The sequence below is a fragment of the Oncorhynchus keta genome, chromosome 29 (assembly GCF_023373465.1).
Source record: "Oncorhynchus keta strain PuntledgeMale-10-30-2019 chromosome 29, Oket_V2, whole genome shotgun sequence".
Taxonomy (NCBI): Eukaryota; Metazoa; Chordata; class Actinopteri; order Salmoniformes; family Salmonidae; genus Oncorhynchus; species Oncorhynchus keta.
Window position 1 is genome coordinate 23079831 of NC_068449.1, and position 17504 is coordinate 23097334.

Genomic DNA, 17504 nt, shown 5'->3' on the forward strand with positions numbered 1-17504 from the left:
GGGTTCAAATCCCTGAGCCAGCTAGGTGAAAACTCTGACGATGTGGCCCTGAGCAAGGCACTTAACCCTAATTACTCCTGTAAGTTGCTCTGCATAAGAGTGTCTGTCTGATAAATAAGTGAAATGCAATTATACAACAGGTCTGACCACCTCATCAAATCCAGCCTAGTACTGAAGCTAACAGCCTAATTGGTCTATATATAGGCATTTGCTGTTCAACTGCCTGAAAAACATGTTACTGATAATAAGCATCAACGAACACTGCTGGAATGTAATCTCCTCCAGACTCATGTGGCCACATGGCACCTCATTAGAAAAGAGTGGAGGATAGAGGGTCAGAATGCTAATGATGTCCATTGATCGTAGGGCTAAAACACTCACAGAATTCACCTTCTTATATCTGACGGAGACTGGAAGAGGAAAGGAGGGGAGGAGCGGAGAAGAAAAAAGAAGAGGACAAACTAAAAAGACCAGACCCCAAGTGGGTTAGCTGTGCCAGTGAACCAAATTGTTAACCACAGTCATCTTTACAGAGACAAGATGTGAGGCTGAGAATGGTTTGTATACTGAGCAGGAGGATGTGGAAGTGTCATTGGAACAGCATTCATGTTCTCCTTATTACTGAGGGGATGTCACATCACAGAAGAAATAAATGATAGTATAATATTCTCTATGTCGATATTATGGATGACTGAGGCAAGAAATGATTTAGAGGTTACATTTATTTTCTCTTGGATGATTCCAAACCAGTTGACTGTAATGTGACCTCTGGATTCTAATAAATTAATAGATAAACATCGGATCCGCCAGACAGACACAAGCTGTCTGCGATCATGCATACTGACTCGACTGATTGCTCATTGCTGACGACACGTGCGTGGAAGGCTTCATTGGAGACTAAAATGTACATCATACTTGCTAGCTTCCTCTCCAAAAAGCCATTAGAAAACAATCAGCCATCCCTCTAAATCCTCCTCTGTACTATACAGCAGGTGACTCAGGGAATATCAATGAGAAAGGCCTCCCAGGCTACTCATATGCCAGAGACATACATCACCAAACTGCTGGGTAAAATGGCAAACAATCTGTAGAAACTTACTGGGCACAGATGTCAATTCAACGTCCATTCCGCATTGGCTCAACATAATTTCATTAAAAAGACATGGAAACAACGTTGATTCAACCAGTGTGTGCCCAGTGGGAAACCACTAAGCCCTGAGCTTCAAAAGCAACAGACGGGGGGACATTAAATATTGATGGGTAGAAATAAATAAACAGGCTAAGGACAACCAGAAGGACACTACATAAAATGGAGTCGTAGATGTAAACCAAAAGTGTTCAGATAACAAAAATAGGAATTAAGAATTAAGGTTTCTAAATTCTGCCTGCTCCTCACATAAGTCCCACACTCACCACATGCCTACAACTTAGAGACACTAACTTTTTTGGCACTGTAGTTTGTGGAGACCAGACTCATGTGGCCAATAATAAAATCACAGAAACAAATCTCACAAAGCCTTTGGGGGAAAAGACTTCTGGGCTCTGGCATTTCTATGTCGCTGCAGCTATAAAGCTATCATATCCCTGCCGGGTAGGGGAGAGATAACTGTTCTGGAGAAAAAACAACCAGAGACAATAGAACATGAGGTGGAGATTGGTTTAGTAAGTAAGAGAGGGAGAGGAAACACTGCTGGCATCCAGGGGCATCGCCACAACTCAGCGGGTGTCTGCACAACAATGCCAACAGGGGTGCAAATTCTCCATACTCTAGAAATCAATTTCACACAAAGTGCTGAGGACTTGGACAGAGGCGTATCGGAAACACATTGAAATACTGCAGCTTGTGTTATTGGATTTGGAGCCCAATAGTCAGCCCTTTGGGCAATATCCACAAACTGGGGGGGATCCAGTCAAGAGTAGCTTCCTTTCCTTCCCTCGCCAGCCCTGGAACCTCTGGCTCTCCCTCTGCCAGCAGGGGAAAAGAGATTGTTATGGGATTTACTTCAGATTTAAAGTTCTGTCCTCAAATTTGGATACAAACTTTTTGGGTTGCTTATAGTACCCATACTGGAGAGTATGACAACTATCTCTGTTTCTACTCTGTTGTAAACTGCCTGCAGTAAAAACATTTCAGAAAGCTGTGACCCAATATGTATGGACACAGACCTGTTACACTCTCACTCACTCACTCACTCACTCACTCACTCACTCACTCACTCACTCACTCACTCACTCACTCACTCACTCACTCACTCACTCACTCACTCACTCACTCACTTTCCAAGTTTCATGCATGTTTCATTGAAAACAATAAATAGAAACATCTCCCAAGGGTACTTAAATATTGAAGTACAGCATACTGTGGAAAACTAGTGAGCCTACGTGGAGCACTGAATGGATTCTACAAATGCAGTGCCTTGGAGGGAAAGGAGCATTATTGTTGATTTGTGACAGGATGAAGGTTGTAGTAAGGGTATTAGGCCTACATTATGAGAAGGTATTTTAAATGAACCTACAGAGATTTATTGTACATCTTAATTCCTTCTTCCCATAAAGACTCATCTTTCTCATACACTGTATGTTGCCGAGTGACTTAATGTGATGTATTGGTTTGGCAATCATATATTTTAGAAAAGCTGACGAGGTTAGGGTTAGGTTTAAAATCAGATTTCAAGAAGAGAAATTGTAGAAATAGGCGGGGTTTAGACATAATTATGAGTGTGACTGTGGTAACTAATGATAACCATAATCACATCAAATCAATTCAAATGTTATTGGTCGCATACACATATTTAGCAGATGTTATTGTGGGTGTAGCGAAATGCTTGTGTTCCTATCTCCAATAGTGCAGTAACATCTAGCAATACACAACAACACGCATCAATCTAAAAGTAAAATAATGGAATAAAAAAATATATAAATATTATGACAAGCAATGTCAGAGTCCGGAGTATAAATATATATATATATATATATATATATATATATATATATATATATATATATATATATATATATATATATATATATATATATATATATATATATATATATATATTTATATACAGTTGAAGTCGGAAGTATACATACACTTAGGTTGGAGCCATTAAAACTAGTTTTTCAACCACTCCATAAATATCTTGCTAACAAACTATAGTTTTGGCAAGTCGGTTAGGTCTTCTACTTTTTTCTACAAATTTTTCCAACAATTGTTTACAGACAGATTATTTCACTTAATTCACTGTATCACTATTCCAGTGGGTCAGAAGTTTACATACACTAAGTTGACTGTGCATTTAAACAGCTTGGAAAATTCCAGAAAATTATGTCATGGCTTTAGAAGCTTCTGATAGGCTAATTGACATCATTTGAGTCAATTGGAGGTGTACCTGTGGATGTATTTCAAGGCCTACCTACAAACTCAGTGCCTCTTTGCTTGACATCATGGGAAAATCCAAATAAATCCGGCAAGACCTTGTAGTCTGGTTCATCCTTGGGAGCAATTTCCAAATGACTGAAGGTACCACGTTCATCTGTACAAACAATAGTATGCAAGTATAAACACCATGGGACCATAAAAGCTGAAATAAATAATTCTCTACTATTATTCTGACATTTCACATTCTTTATAATCTCCACCCGGCACAGCCAGAAGAGGACTGGCCACCCCACATAGCCTGGTTCCTCTCTAGGTTTCTTCCTAGGTTTTGGCCTTTCTAGGGAGTTTTTCCACCGTGCTTCTACGCCTGCATTGCTTGATGTTTGGGGTTTTAGGCTGGGTTTCTGTACAGCACTTTGAGATATCAGCTGATGTACGAAGGGCTATATAAATAAATTTGATTTGATTTGATTAAAATAAAGTGATGATCCTAACTGACCTAAAACAGGGAATTTTTACTAGGATTAAATGTCAGGAATTGTGAAAAACTGAGTTTAAATGTATTTGGCTAAGGTGTATGTAAACTTCCTACTTCAACTGTACATAGGCGACAGAGGCCATTATCAGCAACCAATGGCACATTGTGTTTGCTAATTCAAGTTTATAATTTTAAAAGGCTAATTGATCATTCGAAAACCTTTTTACAATTATGTTAGCACAGCTGAAAACTGTTGTTCTTATTAAAGAATCAATAAAACTGGCCTTCTTTAGACTAGTTGAGTATCTGGATTTTAAGGTTCGATTAAAGGCTCAAAATGGCCAGAAACAAAGCTCTTTCTTCTGAAACTTGTCAGGCTATTCCATGCCAGAAATTGCCAAGATACTGAAGATCTGGTAAAATGCTGTGTACTTTTCCCTTCACAGAACAGCGTGAATTGGCTATAACCAGAATAGAAAGAGAAGTGGGAAGCCCCGGTGAGCAAAAGGACAAGTACATAAGAATGTCTAGTTTGAGAAACAGACGCCTCACAAGTCCTCAACTGGCAGCTTCATTAAATAGTACCTGCAAAACACCAGTCTCAACGTCAACAGTGAAGAGGCGACTCCAGGATGCTGGTCTCCTAGGCAGAGTTCCTCTGTCCAGTGTCTGTGTTCTTTTGCCCATCTTAATCTTTTCTTTTTATTGGCCAGTCGGAGATATGGCTTTGTCTTTGCAACTCTGCATAGAAGGCCAGCATCCCGGTGTCGCCTCTTCACTGTTGACGTGACAAATGTTCGATGTCTATATATATAGGGCAGCAGCCTCTTAGGTGCAGGGTTGAGAAACCGGGTGGTAACCGGCTAGTGAAAGTGACTAAAGTTTAGGGCAGGGTAATGGGTGGATGCCGGCTAGTGGTGGCTATTTAACAGTCTGATGGCCTTGAGATAGAAGCTGTTTTTCAATCTCTCGGTCCTAGCTTTAATATACCTGTACTGACCTCACCTTCAGGATGATAGCGGGGTGAATAGGCCGTGGTTCGGGTGGCTGAGGTCCTTGATCAAACTCTGGTATAATAAACTTCCGGCTACTGTCTTTCGATTGTAAAAGAGATACTGAGGGCCAATCCCAAATCAACCACTATACCCTATGCCAGGGGTACTTAAGTATTATTTGAGAAGCAGTAATAAACGCCCAGCTCTCAGTCCATGCGATCCCAAACTTTACACATCCCTCTTTTTAGCTGAGATGAAATGTTTCTGTTTTAAAGCTCATTTCCTGCAATTCTACACATGTTGCAATGTATTATTTGTGTTAATATGATACCAGTGGTCAAAGTCTGACCTAGCTCCCCCAATTCAACAAAAGAAAGACCTGTGGTCCGTATTGACCCCGTTCTGGGTCCGGCCCTATGCGGAGATCTGAAATGATTTGATTGGTATAACCAATATGGTGAAACTTACACGAAGCCTATCAAGGGGCAAGGTGGCGCTATTACCATATCGATTGAACCCAGAGGTTTCATACCATAAGGGGGTACGTGCCCCCTCATATTTTGGGGGGTAATTAAATAAATATATATTTATACTGTATATATATATATATTTTTTTTAATTACATTTTCGAATGTTAAATTAATTACTTAACTTCTTTTTTAAAGCCACCTTTTGATTATAATTATTTATAAAAAGAGGTATTTTGCGGAGGTGGCACAATGATTGGACCAGGCAAAGAGTACCCCCCCCCACCCCCCCTGCTCTATTCTCCCTACTAGTGGTTCCTTCCAAGGTGCACCATGGAGCAAAGATATGCTAGGCAGGACATTAGATACTCTGGTGTGTGAAAACAGTATTGTGAGTGTCGAGTGACACAAAGCGTTTAATGTTATTTTAGCTGCTGATGATGGGCAGGCCTTGTTTGTAAATTAATTTGAACAATCTATGTAGCCTATTGATTCCTTCTTGATGAATAAATAAAATAAAAATGTTTTGTTGTTTCTCTATAAAACTAGCCACCTAGCAATTTAATTAAGTTGGCTTTAGCTAGCCAGCTCGATAGGTTCCCAAGTCTCCCAACCTCATAACTAGCTACCAAGCCATTTCAGGCTATCAAGTTAAAGTCGCTTGTCTAACTATCCTAGCTGGCATGCTGGCAAGGTTGCTAGGCTTTAGAAAATACAAAAAAATGCTTTAATTCTTGGGTTATGATATGTACCAGTGTGGCAGTTGTACTAAACATCTAAAGCCTAAAAGTTCTTAAACGTCCAATGCAGCCATTTCCATCTCAATATCAAATCATTTCAATTAAGTACCTTTAAAGGGATGGCTTAAGATAAATGTACATAAAAAATTAATTAATTGAAATCTGTTGGCCAGCAAGTGGGAGGGTTTTCAGCAGTTGAATTAAATATATTCAGAGCGGGAAAGGTAGCCACACCTGCAGAGTGCATTAAGCAACTGAATAAGGTAAGTCTGAATACCAAATACTGAGAAGTGCGTTGGTAACGCGTAAATTCCTAAGTTGGAATCAGGCCTTTAAGGCATAAATGTTCTTAAAGGTCCGATGCAGCTGTTTTCATCTCAATATCAAATCATTTCTGGGTAACAATTAAGTACCTTACTGTGATTGTTTTCAATACAAATGGTCAAAAAGAAACAAATAACTTCTAAGAAAAATGCCATTTCTAAAAACAAGAATTTTGCTAGGACTGTATGGAAGTGGTATGAGAGAGGGGACCAATTGAAGGAGCCTAATGGGAGGATCTGTAACCTGAAAACTAGCTCCTGTTGGCAGAGGGAAAGGCAAACGTTCTTTGTTATTGGTCTATTAACTTATACTGCCTGGTGATGTCACCAGATCCAAAAACCTCGCCCAGCCAAACAAGCTGAAATTTCAAACAGCTCTTACAGTAATAGTGCATTATAATTTTCACAATATTATTCCAACCTCATAGTGTGGAAGTATACATAAAAGAAAATCATATTTTTGACTGCACTGGCCTTTAAAGAATCATTGTGCATCATTAATTATAATGACAATTGAACATGTAAAGAGGTACGCTTAGATACATAGAATTAGGCATTATGATTATATGGCTCTTGATTGCAGGAAAAAGCTGTTTCCCCTCCATCCTCATGTACTTCGTGCCCCCTCTAAAATAATAGGTGCATGACACCCCTGATTGCACCTGTCATACATTCTCAGATCTCCACAAGTGCATAGGCCCCAAGTTTAAGGTTTAGGTCCATTAGTAATTGGGCCCGAGACTACTAAAACTGAATTTAGATGCGATAGTGACACGCCCCCTGGTATACGATGTCTGTCACGCTCCCCAAATTCAATAACCTCCGCGCCTTGCGAACAGTGTGGTGCAATGTGAATGCCCTTCCATAGACGTTAGTTGATGCCTTTGATACTATATTTCGCATGGTGAGCGCGGAACACACGAAACATTCCCTTCTGACTGCGCGTTTGGATTTATGATGATCAGTACCGAGGGTGCTGAAGGTGGAGGAGACCAGCCCTGCTTTCGGCTGGAACCTTTGAACGCGCACCTATCAGGCAAAGCGGGTGAAACCCACCTTCTCTATGAGGACACGGACGCCACCTCTAAAGTGACCGCCAACGGTGTGCAAGACATTGAGGATAGAATTCTGCGGATCACTGGTTATTACGGCTATTATCCGGGCTACTCCAGTCACAGAAGTAAGTCATGAAAATAGAAAACAGCCAAATAAGTCAACTAATAAAGTAGAAGTCAACTAATCGTAAGCGTAAAACTGAAGGCCTTTGTCAATTTCACACTATTGCTCCTCGTCATCCAAGTAGAGACAATGGCACGGCTAGTAGCCTATATTGTATGTGACCAGCATATTACAGAGGGGGGTGCTTTGCTTTCCCATATCAAATGAATGTTAACCATTTATACGGTGTTGCAGGAATAGGCTTAAACATGATATTCACTCACAAAATATAGTGATTGTTGGGGCATGTGATTTTCTATTGTTTATTCGACTGATATCTACTGGGTTTTTTCAACCAATTCTGTCAATCACTGATTATTGTGTAATGTCAGAAGAGTGCTTTTTAATTGAAAAAAAAAATATTCTCTACCTGAGAGCTAGAGGAATTGGTGCTGTATAGCCTACAATTCAATTTGTTTGTGGAATGAGCCGTAATGGAACCACATTCTAAGGTGACATGTGCCTGAAACAGCTGCCGCTATGGAGACGAAGTAATAGGTTCCTCTTCACATCCTTATTGACTTTTGGTCTGAGACACAAACAATGAACAGCAGTAGACATCCAGATGGACAGGCACAGACAGACAGGCACAGACAGACAGGCGCAGACAGACAGGCACAGACAGACAGGCACAGACAGACAGGCACAGATAGACAAGCAGGCAGTCAGACAGACAGATGCAATACCATAATGTGACATGACATCTATGCAAATGACATATATGCAAACCATTGTTCCTGTTACCATGACTGTAAATCATTTGAACTGTAGTGTTTTTATGATCATGTAACTATCCTAATGAGGAGGAGACAACATACATACACTCTATTAGATGTTAGATGCATATTGAATTGTTTGTTGCTGGTCATGTTAATAGTTTTGCAGCTATTAAAATCATCAATATTTGACAGTAGACAAATACCCTCCTCACATGCAACTCTCCCATGCTTCTATTACTCTGATTCTGCAGGACTTTATATTTTACTGTCTGTGAAATGACAGAAACACAACGATCAAAAATGAATCCCACCACTGTGCATTGTACATGCATTGCAGCATACATTGGATATAATAATCATTGGGCTGCTTGACACAATGCAATGCGATCTGCCTGGGCTACCATTGATTGGATTTATTTTGATTTGCAATACATGTATGATGGCTGTGGTGAAATCATGGGTTGAGATGAAATGAGATTGATTATACGGGTTGTTCCCGGGGAACTCTATTTAAGCAATAACTATCAAAATCAAATCAAAATGTACTGTATAGAAGAAACATAGCAGAGCATTTGACTGGTTTATAGTGAAAATTATGTATTTAATATACTTAACTAAATCTAATGAGATCAAGGCCAGTATTCTGTAAGATGCTATACTGGTCAGAAATCCTGTAGGCTATAATTGTGCCCTTCATTTTACTATACAGTATGTGGGGCAAATGTAATATATAATAATAATAATATATGCCATTTAGCAGACGCTTTTATCCAAAGCGACTTACAGTCATGTGTGCATACATTCTACGTATGGGTGGTCCCGGGGATCGAACCCACTACCCTGGCGTTACAAGCGCCATGCTCTACCAACTGAGCTACAGAAGGACCACAAATGTAAGGAAGACTATCACTGATTCAGTGTCCATGAGCCTGTTGTGATTCTTACTCAGAGATACCCTAGCTGAACTGAAATATCCTTACTGAATTGAATTTGACTTGTCACGGACAAGCTTCGTAGCATTTCCAAGCTTTTATATAAAAGCTCATCTAAATGAATTACTTGCAAAGTTACTCAGACCTAAAGAACAATGGAAGTCAGTCACACACATTATCACTCTGGGTGAATAACAAGTCTTCACCAGGCTTTAGTGCATCAACCAAATTCAATCAAATGTATCTATAAAGCCATTTTTACATCAGCATATGTCACAAAGTGATTATAGAGAAATGTTCTAGTGCGTCATGAATCAGGTTTCCAGGCAAAAGGGGAAATCACTTTCAGCAGAGCAAGAGAATGTCTGAATTGCTATTATTTTCTTTCCTGGTGTTAAAGGCTCAATGCAGTCCAAATATGAGATTTTCCCATGTTTTATATATATTTCCACACTATGAAGTTGATGTCTGAGGATTGCCTGACACTTATTTGTGAGTTGGTTTTTGTTTAGATTTTGAAATTAGAATGAAATGTCTCTTGAAATGTTGCATATCATTTAAAAGAAGACTGCTGTTGGGTTGAAGCAAAAATAGCACAGATCTAGAACATTAGTTTGATCTTGCCAACGCCATTGGGTAATTCTATTTTTTGCCATTTTCTGTTGGCGTTTTGCTATTTTTGCCATCTGCAGTGAGTTGAAATATGCCTCCAAGGAGGATCATGGACTACATTTTCAGAGAGGGTCTTGAATAAAGTTCACACAGTGTTTGTGATAACTTGTTAGGTAGTGATGTGACAAAAAATGTAAATGTTTTGCTCACATTAAGTGAAAGTGCTCACAAGTGCTCACATTAAGTGATAAAACTGACTCAAGTTGAAGTGTTGCTTTGAAATTGTACAAAATATATCTCCCCGTCTCTTACCCCAGCACCAGTCCTCGGATCAATTCTGGGGACTCCTCATAGGCCCTGCTCAGCCAAGTTGCAGATCAGTGTCCCTTGAACAAACATTAGTTTCATTTATTATAATTTGTGGTGTATAGTATTGTGCCTGTGAAGTGCTGAGATGTCCTGTTCAGTGGTCCAGAGGAACTGGCTGGGCTGGCACACCACTGGGCAGACTGGCAGAGGCGAGAGGAAGTGAAATGACAGGCCCTGGCAACGCCACTCAGCACCGAGCCAGGCAGGCAGCTCACATTAACATTGACATTAGAATTTGAACTCTCCTTGAAAACTAGTATGACAAGACACACTATGATACCTATGGCTATAAAAGTTTCCCCAGACACACAGACAATCACATTCATGTTTTAATTGAATCATTTAAGATTTCACTCAGACATGTAGGCCTATGTCTGCAATCACTTTCCCACTGAAGCCTCACTCTTTCGGCGTGCTATTTTTAACTAGTGTCTAATTGATGTGGGCTTTCTCTTGAACCACCATAGAGAGCACTGTTAGCCCGTAGCTCTCTTGAGAATGGGTAAAAACCTGTACAGAGTAATGGGGGAAATATTTATTCAAAATAGGTTAAGGACTCCTGTGTGTTTGCCAAAGTAGCAAACACACAAACACGAGAGGCAAATTAACATCACACAAGAATCTAGGTGCTTAGGGTAGGTAATTAAAGGTAACTCGGCATACACTGAATATTCTTGAAAGTGAGTTTGATCTCATTCTCAGTGTTGTTGAGACTTTAGCAACAGTATGGCACAGAATATTCAACTGATGGTAGAAATGCACAGCTATTTACCACCTTGAATGTGCACCTGCAACCATCTGTTAAGACTAGATCTCTACTCCACTAATGGGTTGACTGTTAGAGGTGGTGGTTACCATGTGTTGCCCTTATCACCGCTGGCCAGCCTGTTCCTTAGCTCACTCCAAACAGCAGCATAGTACCTGTTCAGTACAGCCAGTCCCTCCAACAGAGAGAGATTTATATACACCTGAGTGTACAAAACATTATAAACACTGCTCTTTCCATGACATAGACTGACCAGGTGAATCCAGGTGAAAGCTATGATCCCTTATTGATGCCCCTTGTTAAATCCACTTCAATCAATGTAAATGAAGGGGAGGAGTCAGGTTAAATAATCATTTTTAAGCCTTGAGACAATTGAGAAATGGATTGTGTATGTGTGCCATTCAAAGGGTGAATGGGGAAGACAAAACATTGAAGTGCCTTTGAACGGGGTATGGTAGTAGGTGCCAGGCTCACCGGTTTGTGTTAAGAACTGCAACACTGCTGGGTTTTTAACTCTCAACAGTTCCTATGTGTATCAAGAATGGTCCACCACCCAAAGGACATCCAGCCAACTTGACACAACTGTGGGAAGCATTGGAATCCCTGTGGAACGCTTTCAACACCTTGTAGAGTCCATGCTCTCAACGAATTGAGGCTGTTCTGGGGGCAAAATATTTAAATACATGTCCTTTTGTCCCATTTAATTTAAATACTAAAAGCCTTACATTAATTCCTATGGAGGACTGCTTCTTCTGAGGAGTGAAACTATAGGCTGACAGGTGGCGTCAAAGCCACTCATTGGCCAATACATAGCGATCCAAGGTTTATATACATCATTGGTCTCCTAGTGCCCTCTTGTGGTCTATTAGGCTATCTAAACCTCAGTATGAAGTCTTCTTCTGTCCTCCAAAGGAATGATAACAGGTAAAAGGGGAGCTGTGACTGGAGGTCTACTAAGCCTAATTACTACCAGCATGTATAAGACAACATGGATAGCTCCTTAAATCACACCCATGCGGAAATCCATTATATAAAAAAATCTAGTCAAATCACATTTTATTTGTAACATGCATTTCACTGTAAGGTGATTACAGTGAAATGCTTACTTACAAGCCCTTAACCAACCATGCAGTTTTAAGAAATATACATGTTAAGTAAAAAAAATAGATAGGTAAAAAATAAGAAATAAAAGTAATAAATAATGAAAAAGCAGCAGTAAAATAACAGTAGCGAGGCTACATACCAGATACCAGTACAGAGTCAATGTGACCAGGTCTTTGACCACTGGTTATTCGAGGTCATGGAGGTAATATGTACATGTAGGTACAGTTAAAGTGATTATGCATAGATGATAAACAGAGAATAGGGGGGGGGCATTGCAAATAGTCTCGGTAGCCATTTGATTAGATGTTCTGGAGTCTTATGACTTGGGGGTAGAAGCTGTTTAGAAGCCTTTGGACCTAGACTTTGCTCTCCAATACCGCTTGCCATGCGGTAGCAGAGACAACAGTCTATGACTGGGTTGGCTGGAGTCTTTTTGACAATTCTTAGGGCCTTCCTCTGACACCACCTGGTATAGAGGTCCTGGATGGCAGGAAGCTTGACCCCAGTGATGTACTGGGCCGTACATACTACCCTCTGTAGTGCCTTGCAGTTGCCGTACTAGGCAGTGATGCAACCAGTCAGAATGTTCTCGATGGTACATCTGTAGAACGTTTGGGGGATCTGAGGACCCATTCCAAATCTTTTCAGTGTCCTGAGGGGGTGTTTATTTCACCTTTATTTAACAGGTAGGCAAGTTGAGAACAAGTTCTCATTTACAATTGCCACCTGGCCAAGATAAAGCAAAGCAGTTCAACACATACAACGACACAGAGTTACACATGGAGTAAAACAAACATACAGTCAATAATACAGTAGAAACAAGTCTATATACGATGTGAGCAAATGAGGTGAGATAAGGGAGGTAAAGGCAAAAAAAAGGCCATGGTGGCAAAGTAAATACAATATATCAAGTAAAACACTGGAATGGTAGATTTGCAGTGGAAGAATGTGCAAAGTAGAAATAAAAATAATGGGGTGCAAAATAAATAAATAAATAAAAGTGTGCTTGGACCATGTTAGTTTGTTGGTGATATAGACACCAAGGAACTTGAAGCTCTCAACCTGTTCCACAGCAGCCCCGTCGATGAGAATGGGGGCGTGCTCGGTCCTCCTTTTCCTGTAGTCCACACTAATCTCCTTTCTCTTGATCACGTTGAGGTAGAAGTTGTTGTCCTGGCACCACACAGCCAGGTCTCTGACCCCCTCCCTATAGGGTGTCTCATCGTTGTCGTTGATCAGGCCTACCACTGTTGTGTCATCAGCAAACTTAATGATGCCTGGCCATGCAGTCATGTGTGAACAGGGAGTACAGGAGGTGACTGAGCACACACCCCTGAGGTGCCCCTGTGTTGGGGTGCCCCTTACCACCTCGAAGCGAGAATACAAGTAATTTAGCTTGTCTGGTAGGCTCGTGTCACTGGGCAGCTCACAGCTGTGCTTCCCTTTGTAGTCTGTCATAGTTTGCAAGCCCTTCCACATAAGACGAGCGTCGGAGCCGGTAATGATACGATTCAATCTTAGTCCTGTATTGACGCTTTGCGTGTTTGATGGTTTATCAGAGGGAATAGCGGGATTTCTTATAAGCTTCGGGAAGGTGGCAGCTCTACCCTTTAGCTAAGTGTGGATGTTGCCTGTAATCGAAGGCTTCTGGTTGGGGTATGTGCATACTGTCACTGTGGGGACTATGTCATTGATGCACTCATTAATGAAGCCAGTGACTGATGTGGTGTATTCCTCAATGCCATCGGAAGAATCCCGGAACATATTCCAGTCTGTGCTGGCAAAACAATCCTGTAGTTTAGCATCTGCTTCATCTGACCACTTTTTATAGACTGAGTCACTGGTGCTTCCTGCTTTAATTTTAGCTTGTAAGCAGTAATCAGGAGGATAGAATTATGATCAGATTTGCCAAATGGAGGGCGAGGGAGAGCTTTGTATGTGTCTCTGTGTGTGGAGTAAAGCTGGTCTAGAGTTTTTTTTCCCCCCTCTGGTTGCACATTTAACATGCTGGTAGAAATGAGGTAAATGGTTCTGTCAATGGTTCTCATGCAGAGTGACTTGCACAGCCTCAGTGACCCTAGAGGATCCACTGAATGCACATAACATGGGTATATGTATGGCATATGTTGCTCTAGATGACCAGAGTTATATTTATACACAGTAGACGCTAACATCATACACAAAAATGTTGGTAATGTTCTCAAATGATGCTCCTACTCTGCCACTCTCTCTAATGCCCACTAGATGTCTCCCTCTTAAAACTAGAGTCATCTTTGATTATAACCATGGGCAATGGTTTTAATCATCAATCTTAACTTCACAACTTCACACCATTTTGTATAGCCTTGGAATAATTCAATATGCTTAAGAAAAATATAGATGCAGAATGTATCCTTTGTAATAATCATATGGGTTAGTCAGAATACTATTTCACTACCGCCTACTCTAATACATTATTTCAGTGGCTCTCTGTCCTCTCTCTCCTGTCTGTCCTCTCTCACCTCTCTCTCCTTTTTCCCTGTTCCTGCTCATCTCTGAGACGTACTGATTAACAGAGAGATGCATAAAGGCAAAGGGCTGTACGGTGGCAGAGGAACACGGGCTAATCTGAATGACAAAGGGCCTGAATGAGGCGACTGCGTCAGTGTTTCAGGCCTGAGCACACCGGAGCACCACCGTTGCTATGGACGAGTGCATTGTTTATTTTAGAATCTGTGCCCTGGTCCAAGATGCAACACAAGCATTGTGTTGTCTATGGTAAACTCTGGTCAGGGGTCTCTGGGGTTGTGATGAGAGGCTAGGGGGATATGGATGGTCGGCAGTGAGGTGGAGTGTCGGCAGTGAAGTGTGGTCGGCAGTGAAGGTCGGTGAAGGTCGGCAATGAAGTGTGTCATTGGGACATAGAGTGAGAGGGCTTGTCCCAGTCCTTATGGGCATCCCATCCCAGCACTAGGAATGAGGGATAGGGGGATAATTACCTTTTCAGCCTTTCATGATCTAGATGTACCTGAGTTTGGTCTCCATACAATATCCATGCTCTATGTCATTAACTGTGCCCTATGTCAATATCAGGGCACTATGTCATTATCCATGCTCTGTCAATATCCGTGCTCTATGTCAATATCCGTGCTCTATGTCAATATCCGTGCCCTATTTCAATCCCCTAAGCTCTCAGTGATTAGCATCCTTGGGCCAAATGTGCTGACTAGCTGCCTTTCTTCTCCCTCCCTGTCTAGCTGCTGTCTCCACTGTGGTTAGGCAGGGCTATTTTTAAGTTGAGTGCCCCCTCTCCCCCTCCTAGCCCCTGCCTCAGGGAAGGGAACCATACAAGCACAAGGTGCAGCCAGAACCAGCTCTCCAGACAGTCTCCACTGCCTTGCCCTGCCCCACTCACTTTCAGAATTTGAGGAACAGTGAAGCACTGTGATCTGCCATGCTCTGTAGCTTTGCCAGGATTCTGACTGAGAATTGGAGAGGAGAGACAGGAGAGTGGGAAGGGGGGTCTGAGTGACATCGATATAGTGACAGAGAGAGGTTGGAGTACACATGATTGCAAAAAGGCAGTGACAGCTGGTTTCCTGTTAACTGTAATCAGGGCTATCCAATAGGACGGTGCTGCAGCCCAGGTTCACTGTACTGTTGTTCATATCTCTGGTGAAATACTGCTGTCACTCCCTTGCGGGGGGTGCTGATAGAATTTGTTGGTTTAGGTCCACTCATACTGGAGTAATAAAGGCCCAGTGCGCTTCTTTTGTGAGAGAGAAAAAAATATGTATGTATGCTGCATCTCCCTCAGCACCCCTATTTCCCACGGCTATGTTCCCTGGCCGGCTTGCCTGAGATTCATTTTTCTGGTGTGAGAGTAAGCAGGGTGGGGGATATACTAAGATTATATTACAGGGAGCTGAACCTCTGCTCTGTGTCTCACCACATTGATGCTGTTGTATGCTATTGATGTTATAGGCTGACAGGATGCCGAGGCCCATTAGAACCTTTGATTGTGAAAACCGCAGACAGAGGCAGGATGACCGGGAGCGAGGGCACTGTGAGATGAGAACTCTTGACCACACTCCCATGGGCCAGCTAGCACATAATGTTCTGAGAACCATATGTTTCTTAGAGTTTGGTGAGAGCGTGGTTGTCCTATGGTTATTTTACATACAACCTTCCCACAACTTTCTGAGAATGGTGCTTCATAGTTGCTTGGCTTTGGAGCATTTTCAGCACATTTAAGGAACTTGACAAAAAAGCATTATTTTCTTTGTATTATGCCTAACAGTTCAACATGGTTACATTTGCTTTCAATTTTAGTAATGTTCTAGGAACATTACCTCACTGGTTTGACATTGGGAATGTTCTCAAATAGTTCAGAGAATGTTAAGAAACAGCTTTCTTCTGTGGGAATTTCAGTACTTCAAGGATAAAGTTTCCTACAGGTTTCCTCATGGTTATATTTAAAGTCACGTTAAATGTGATGTACATGTTCAGAAAACATGTACATTCCGTTTTCGGGAAAACTCTCTCTATCCTCTATCTTTTTAAGTGTGTTCAGGTGTGTTGGCAGCCCCCACTAATTGGCCACACCTGATCTTAATGAGTGCTTGTTTCTTTTGAAATGGGGTCTGTTTGAATAGACAAAATGAACATCTATGCATGCATAATAAAAACCTAAAACTTACGTTCCCAAGGGACACAATGTGCTAGCTGGTTATGCCCTGAGCTCACCCCTCTGCTGGGGCCTCTTTGCTGACATCATGGGAAAATCAAAAGAAATCAGCCAAGACCTCAGAAAAACAATTCTAGGCCTCCACAAGTTTTGTTCATCCTTGGGAGCAATTTCCAATCGCCTGAAGGTAGCACGCTCATCTCTACAAACAATAGTACGCAAGTATAAACACTATGGGACCACGCAGCCATCATACTGCTCAGGAAGGAGACGTGTTCAGGCTCCTAGAGATTAATGTATTTTGGTGCGAAAAGTGCAAATCAATCCAAGAATGACCACAAAGGACCTTGTGAAAATGATGGAGAAAACAGGTACAAAAGTATCTATATCCACAGTAAAACTAGTCCTATATCGACATAACCTGAAAGGCCGCTCAGCAAGGGATATGGCACTGCTCCAAAACCACCATAAAAAGCCAGACTACGGTTGGCAACTGCACATGGGGACAAAGATCGTACCTTTTGGAGAAATGTCCACTGGTCTGATGAAACAAAAATATAACTGTTTGGCCATAATGACCATCGTTATGTTTGGAGGAAAAAGGGAGAGGCTTGCAAGCCGAAGAACACCATCCCAACCGTGAAGCGCGGGGGTGGCAGCATCATGTTGTGGGGGTGCTTTGCTGCAGGAGGGGCTGGTTCACTTCACAAAATAGATGGCTTCATGAGGAAGGAAA

At 41.5% G+C, this 17504-nt stretch overlaps 1 protein-coding gene across 1 annotated transcript in view; it reads left to right on the forward strand.

The window, feature by feature from the left end:
• The first annotated feature begins 7117 nt into the window (after positions 1-7117).
• LOC118362041 (solute carrier family 35 member F4-like) overlaps positions 7118-17504 on the forward strand; it is a 31481-nt gene continuing 21094 nt past the window's right edge. The window contains exon 1 of the mRNA XM_035742249.2: positions 7118-7562. Within this exon, the coding sequence (XP_035598142.1) occupies positions 7337-7562 (226 nt within the window). The 5' untranslated portion in view covers positions 7118-7336. The remainder of the gene's footprint in view (positions 7563-17504) is intronic.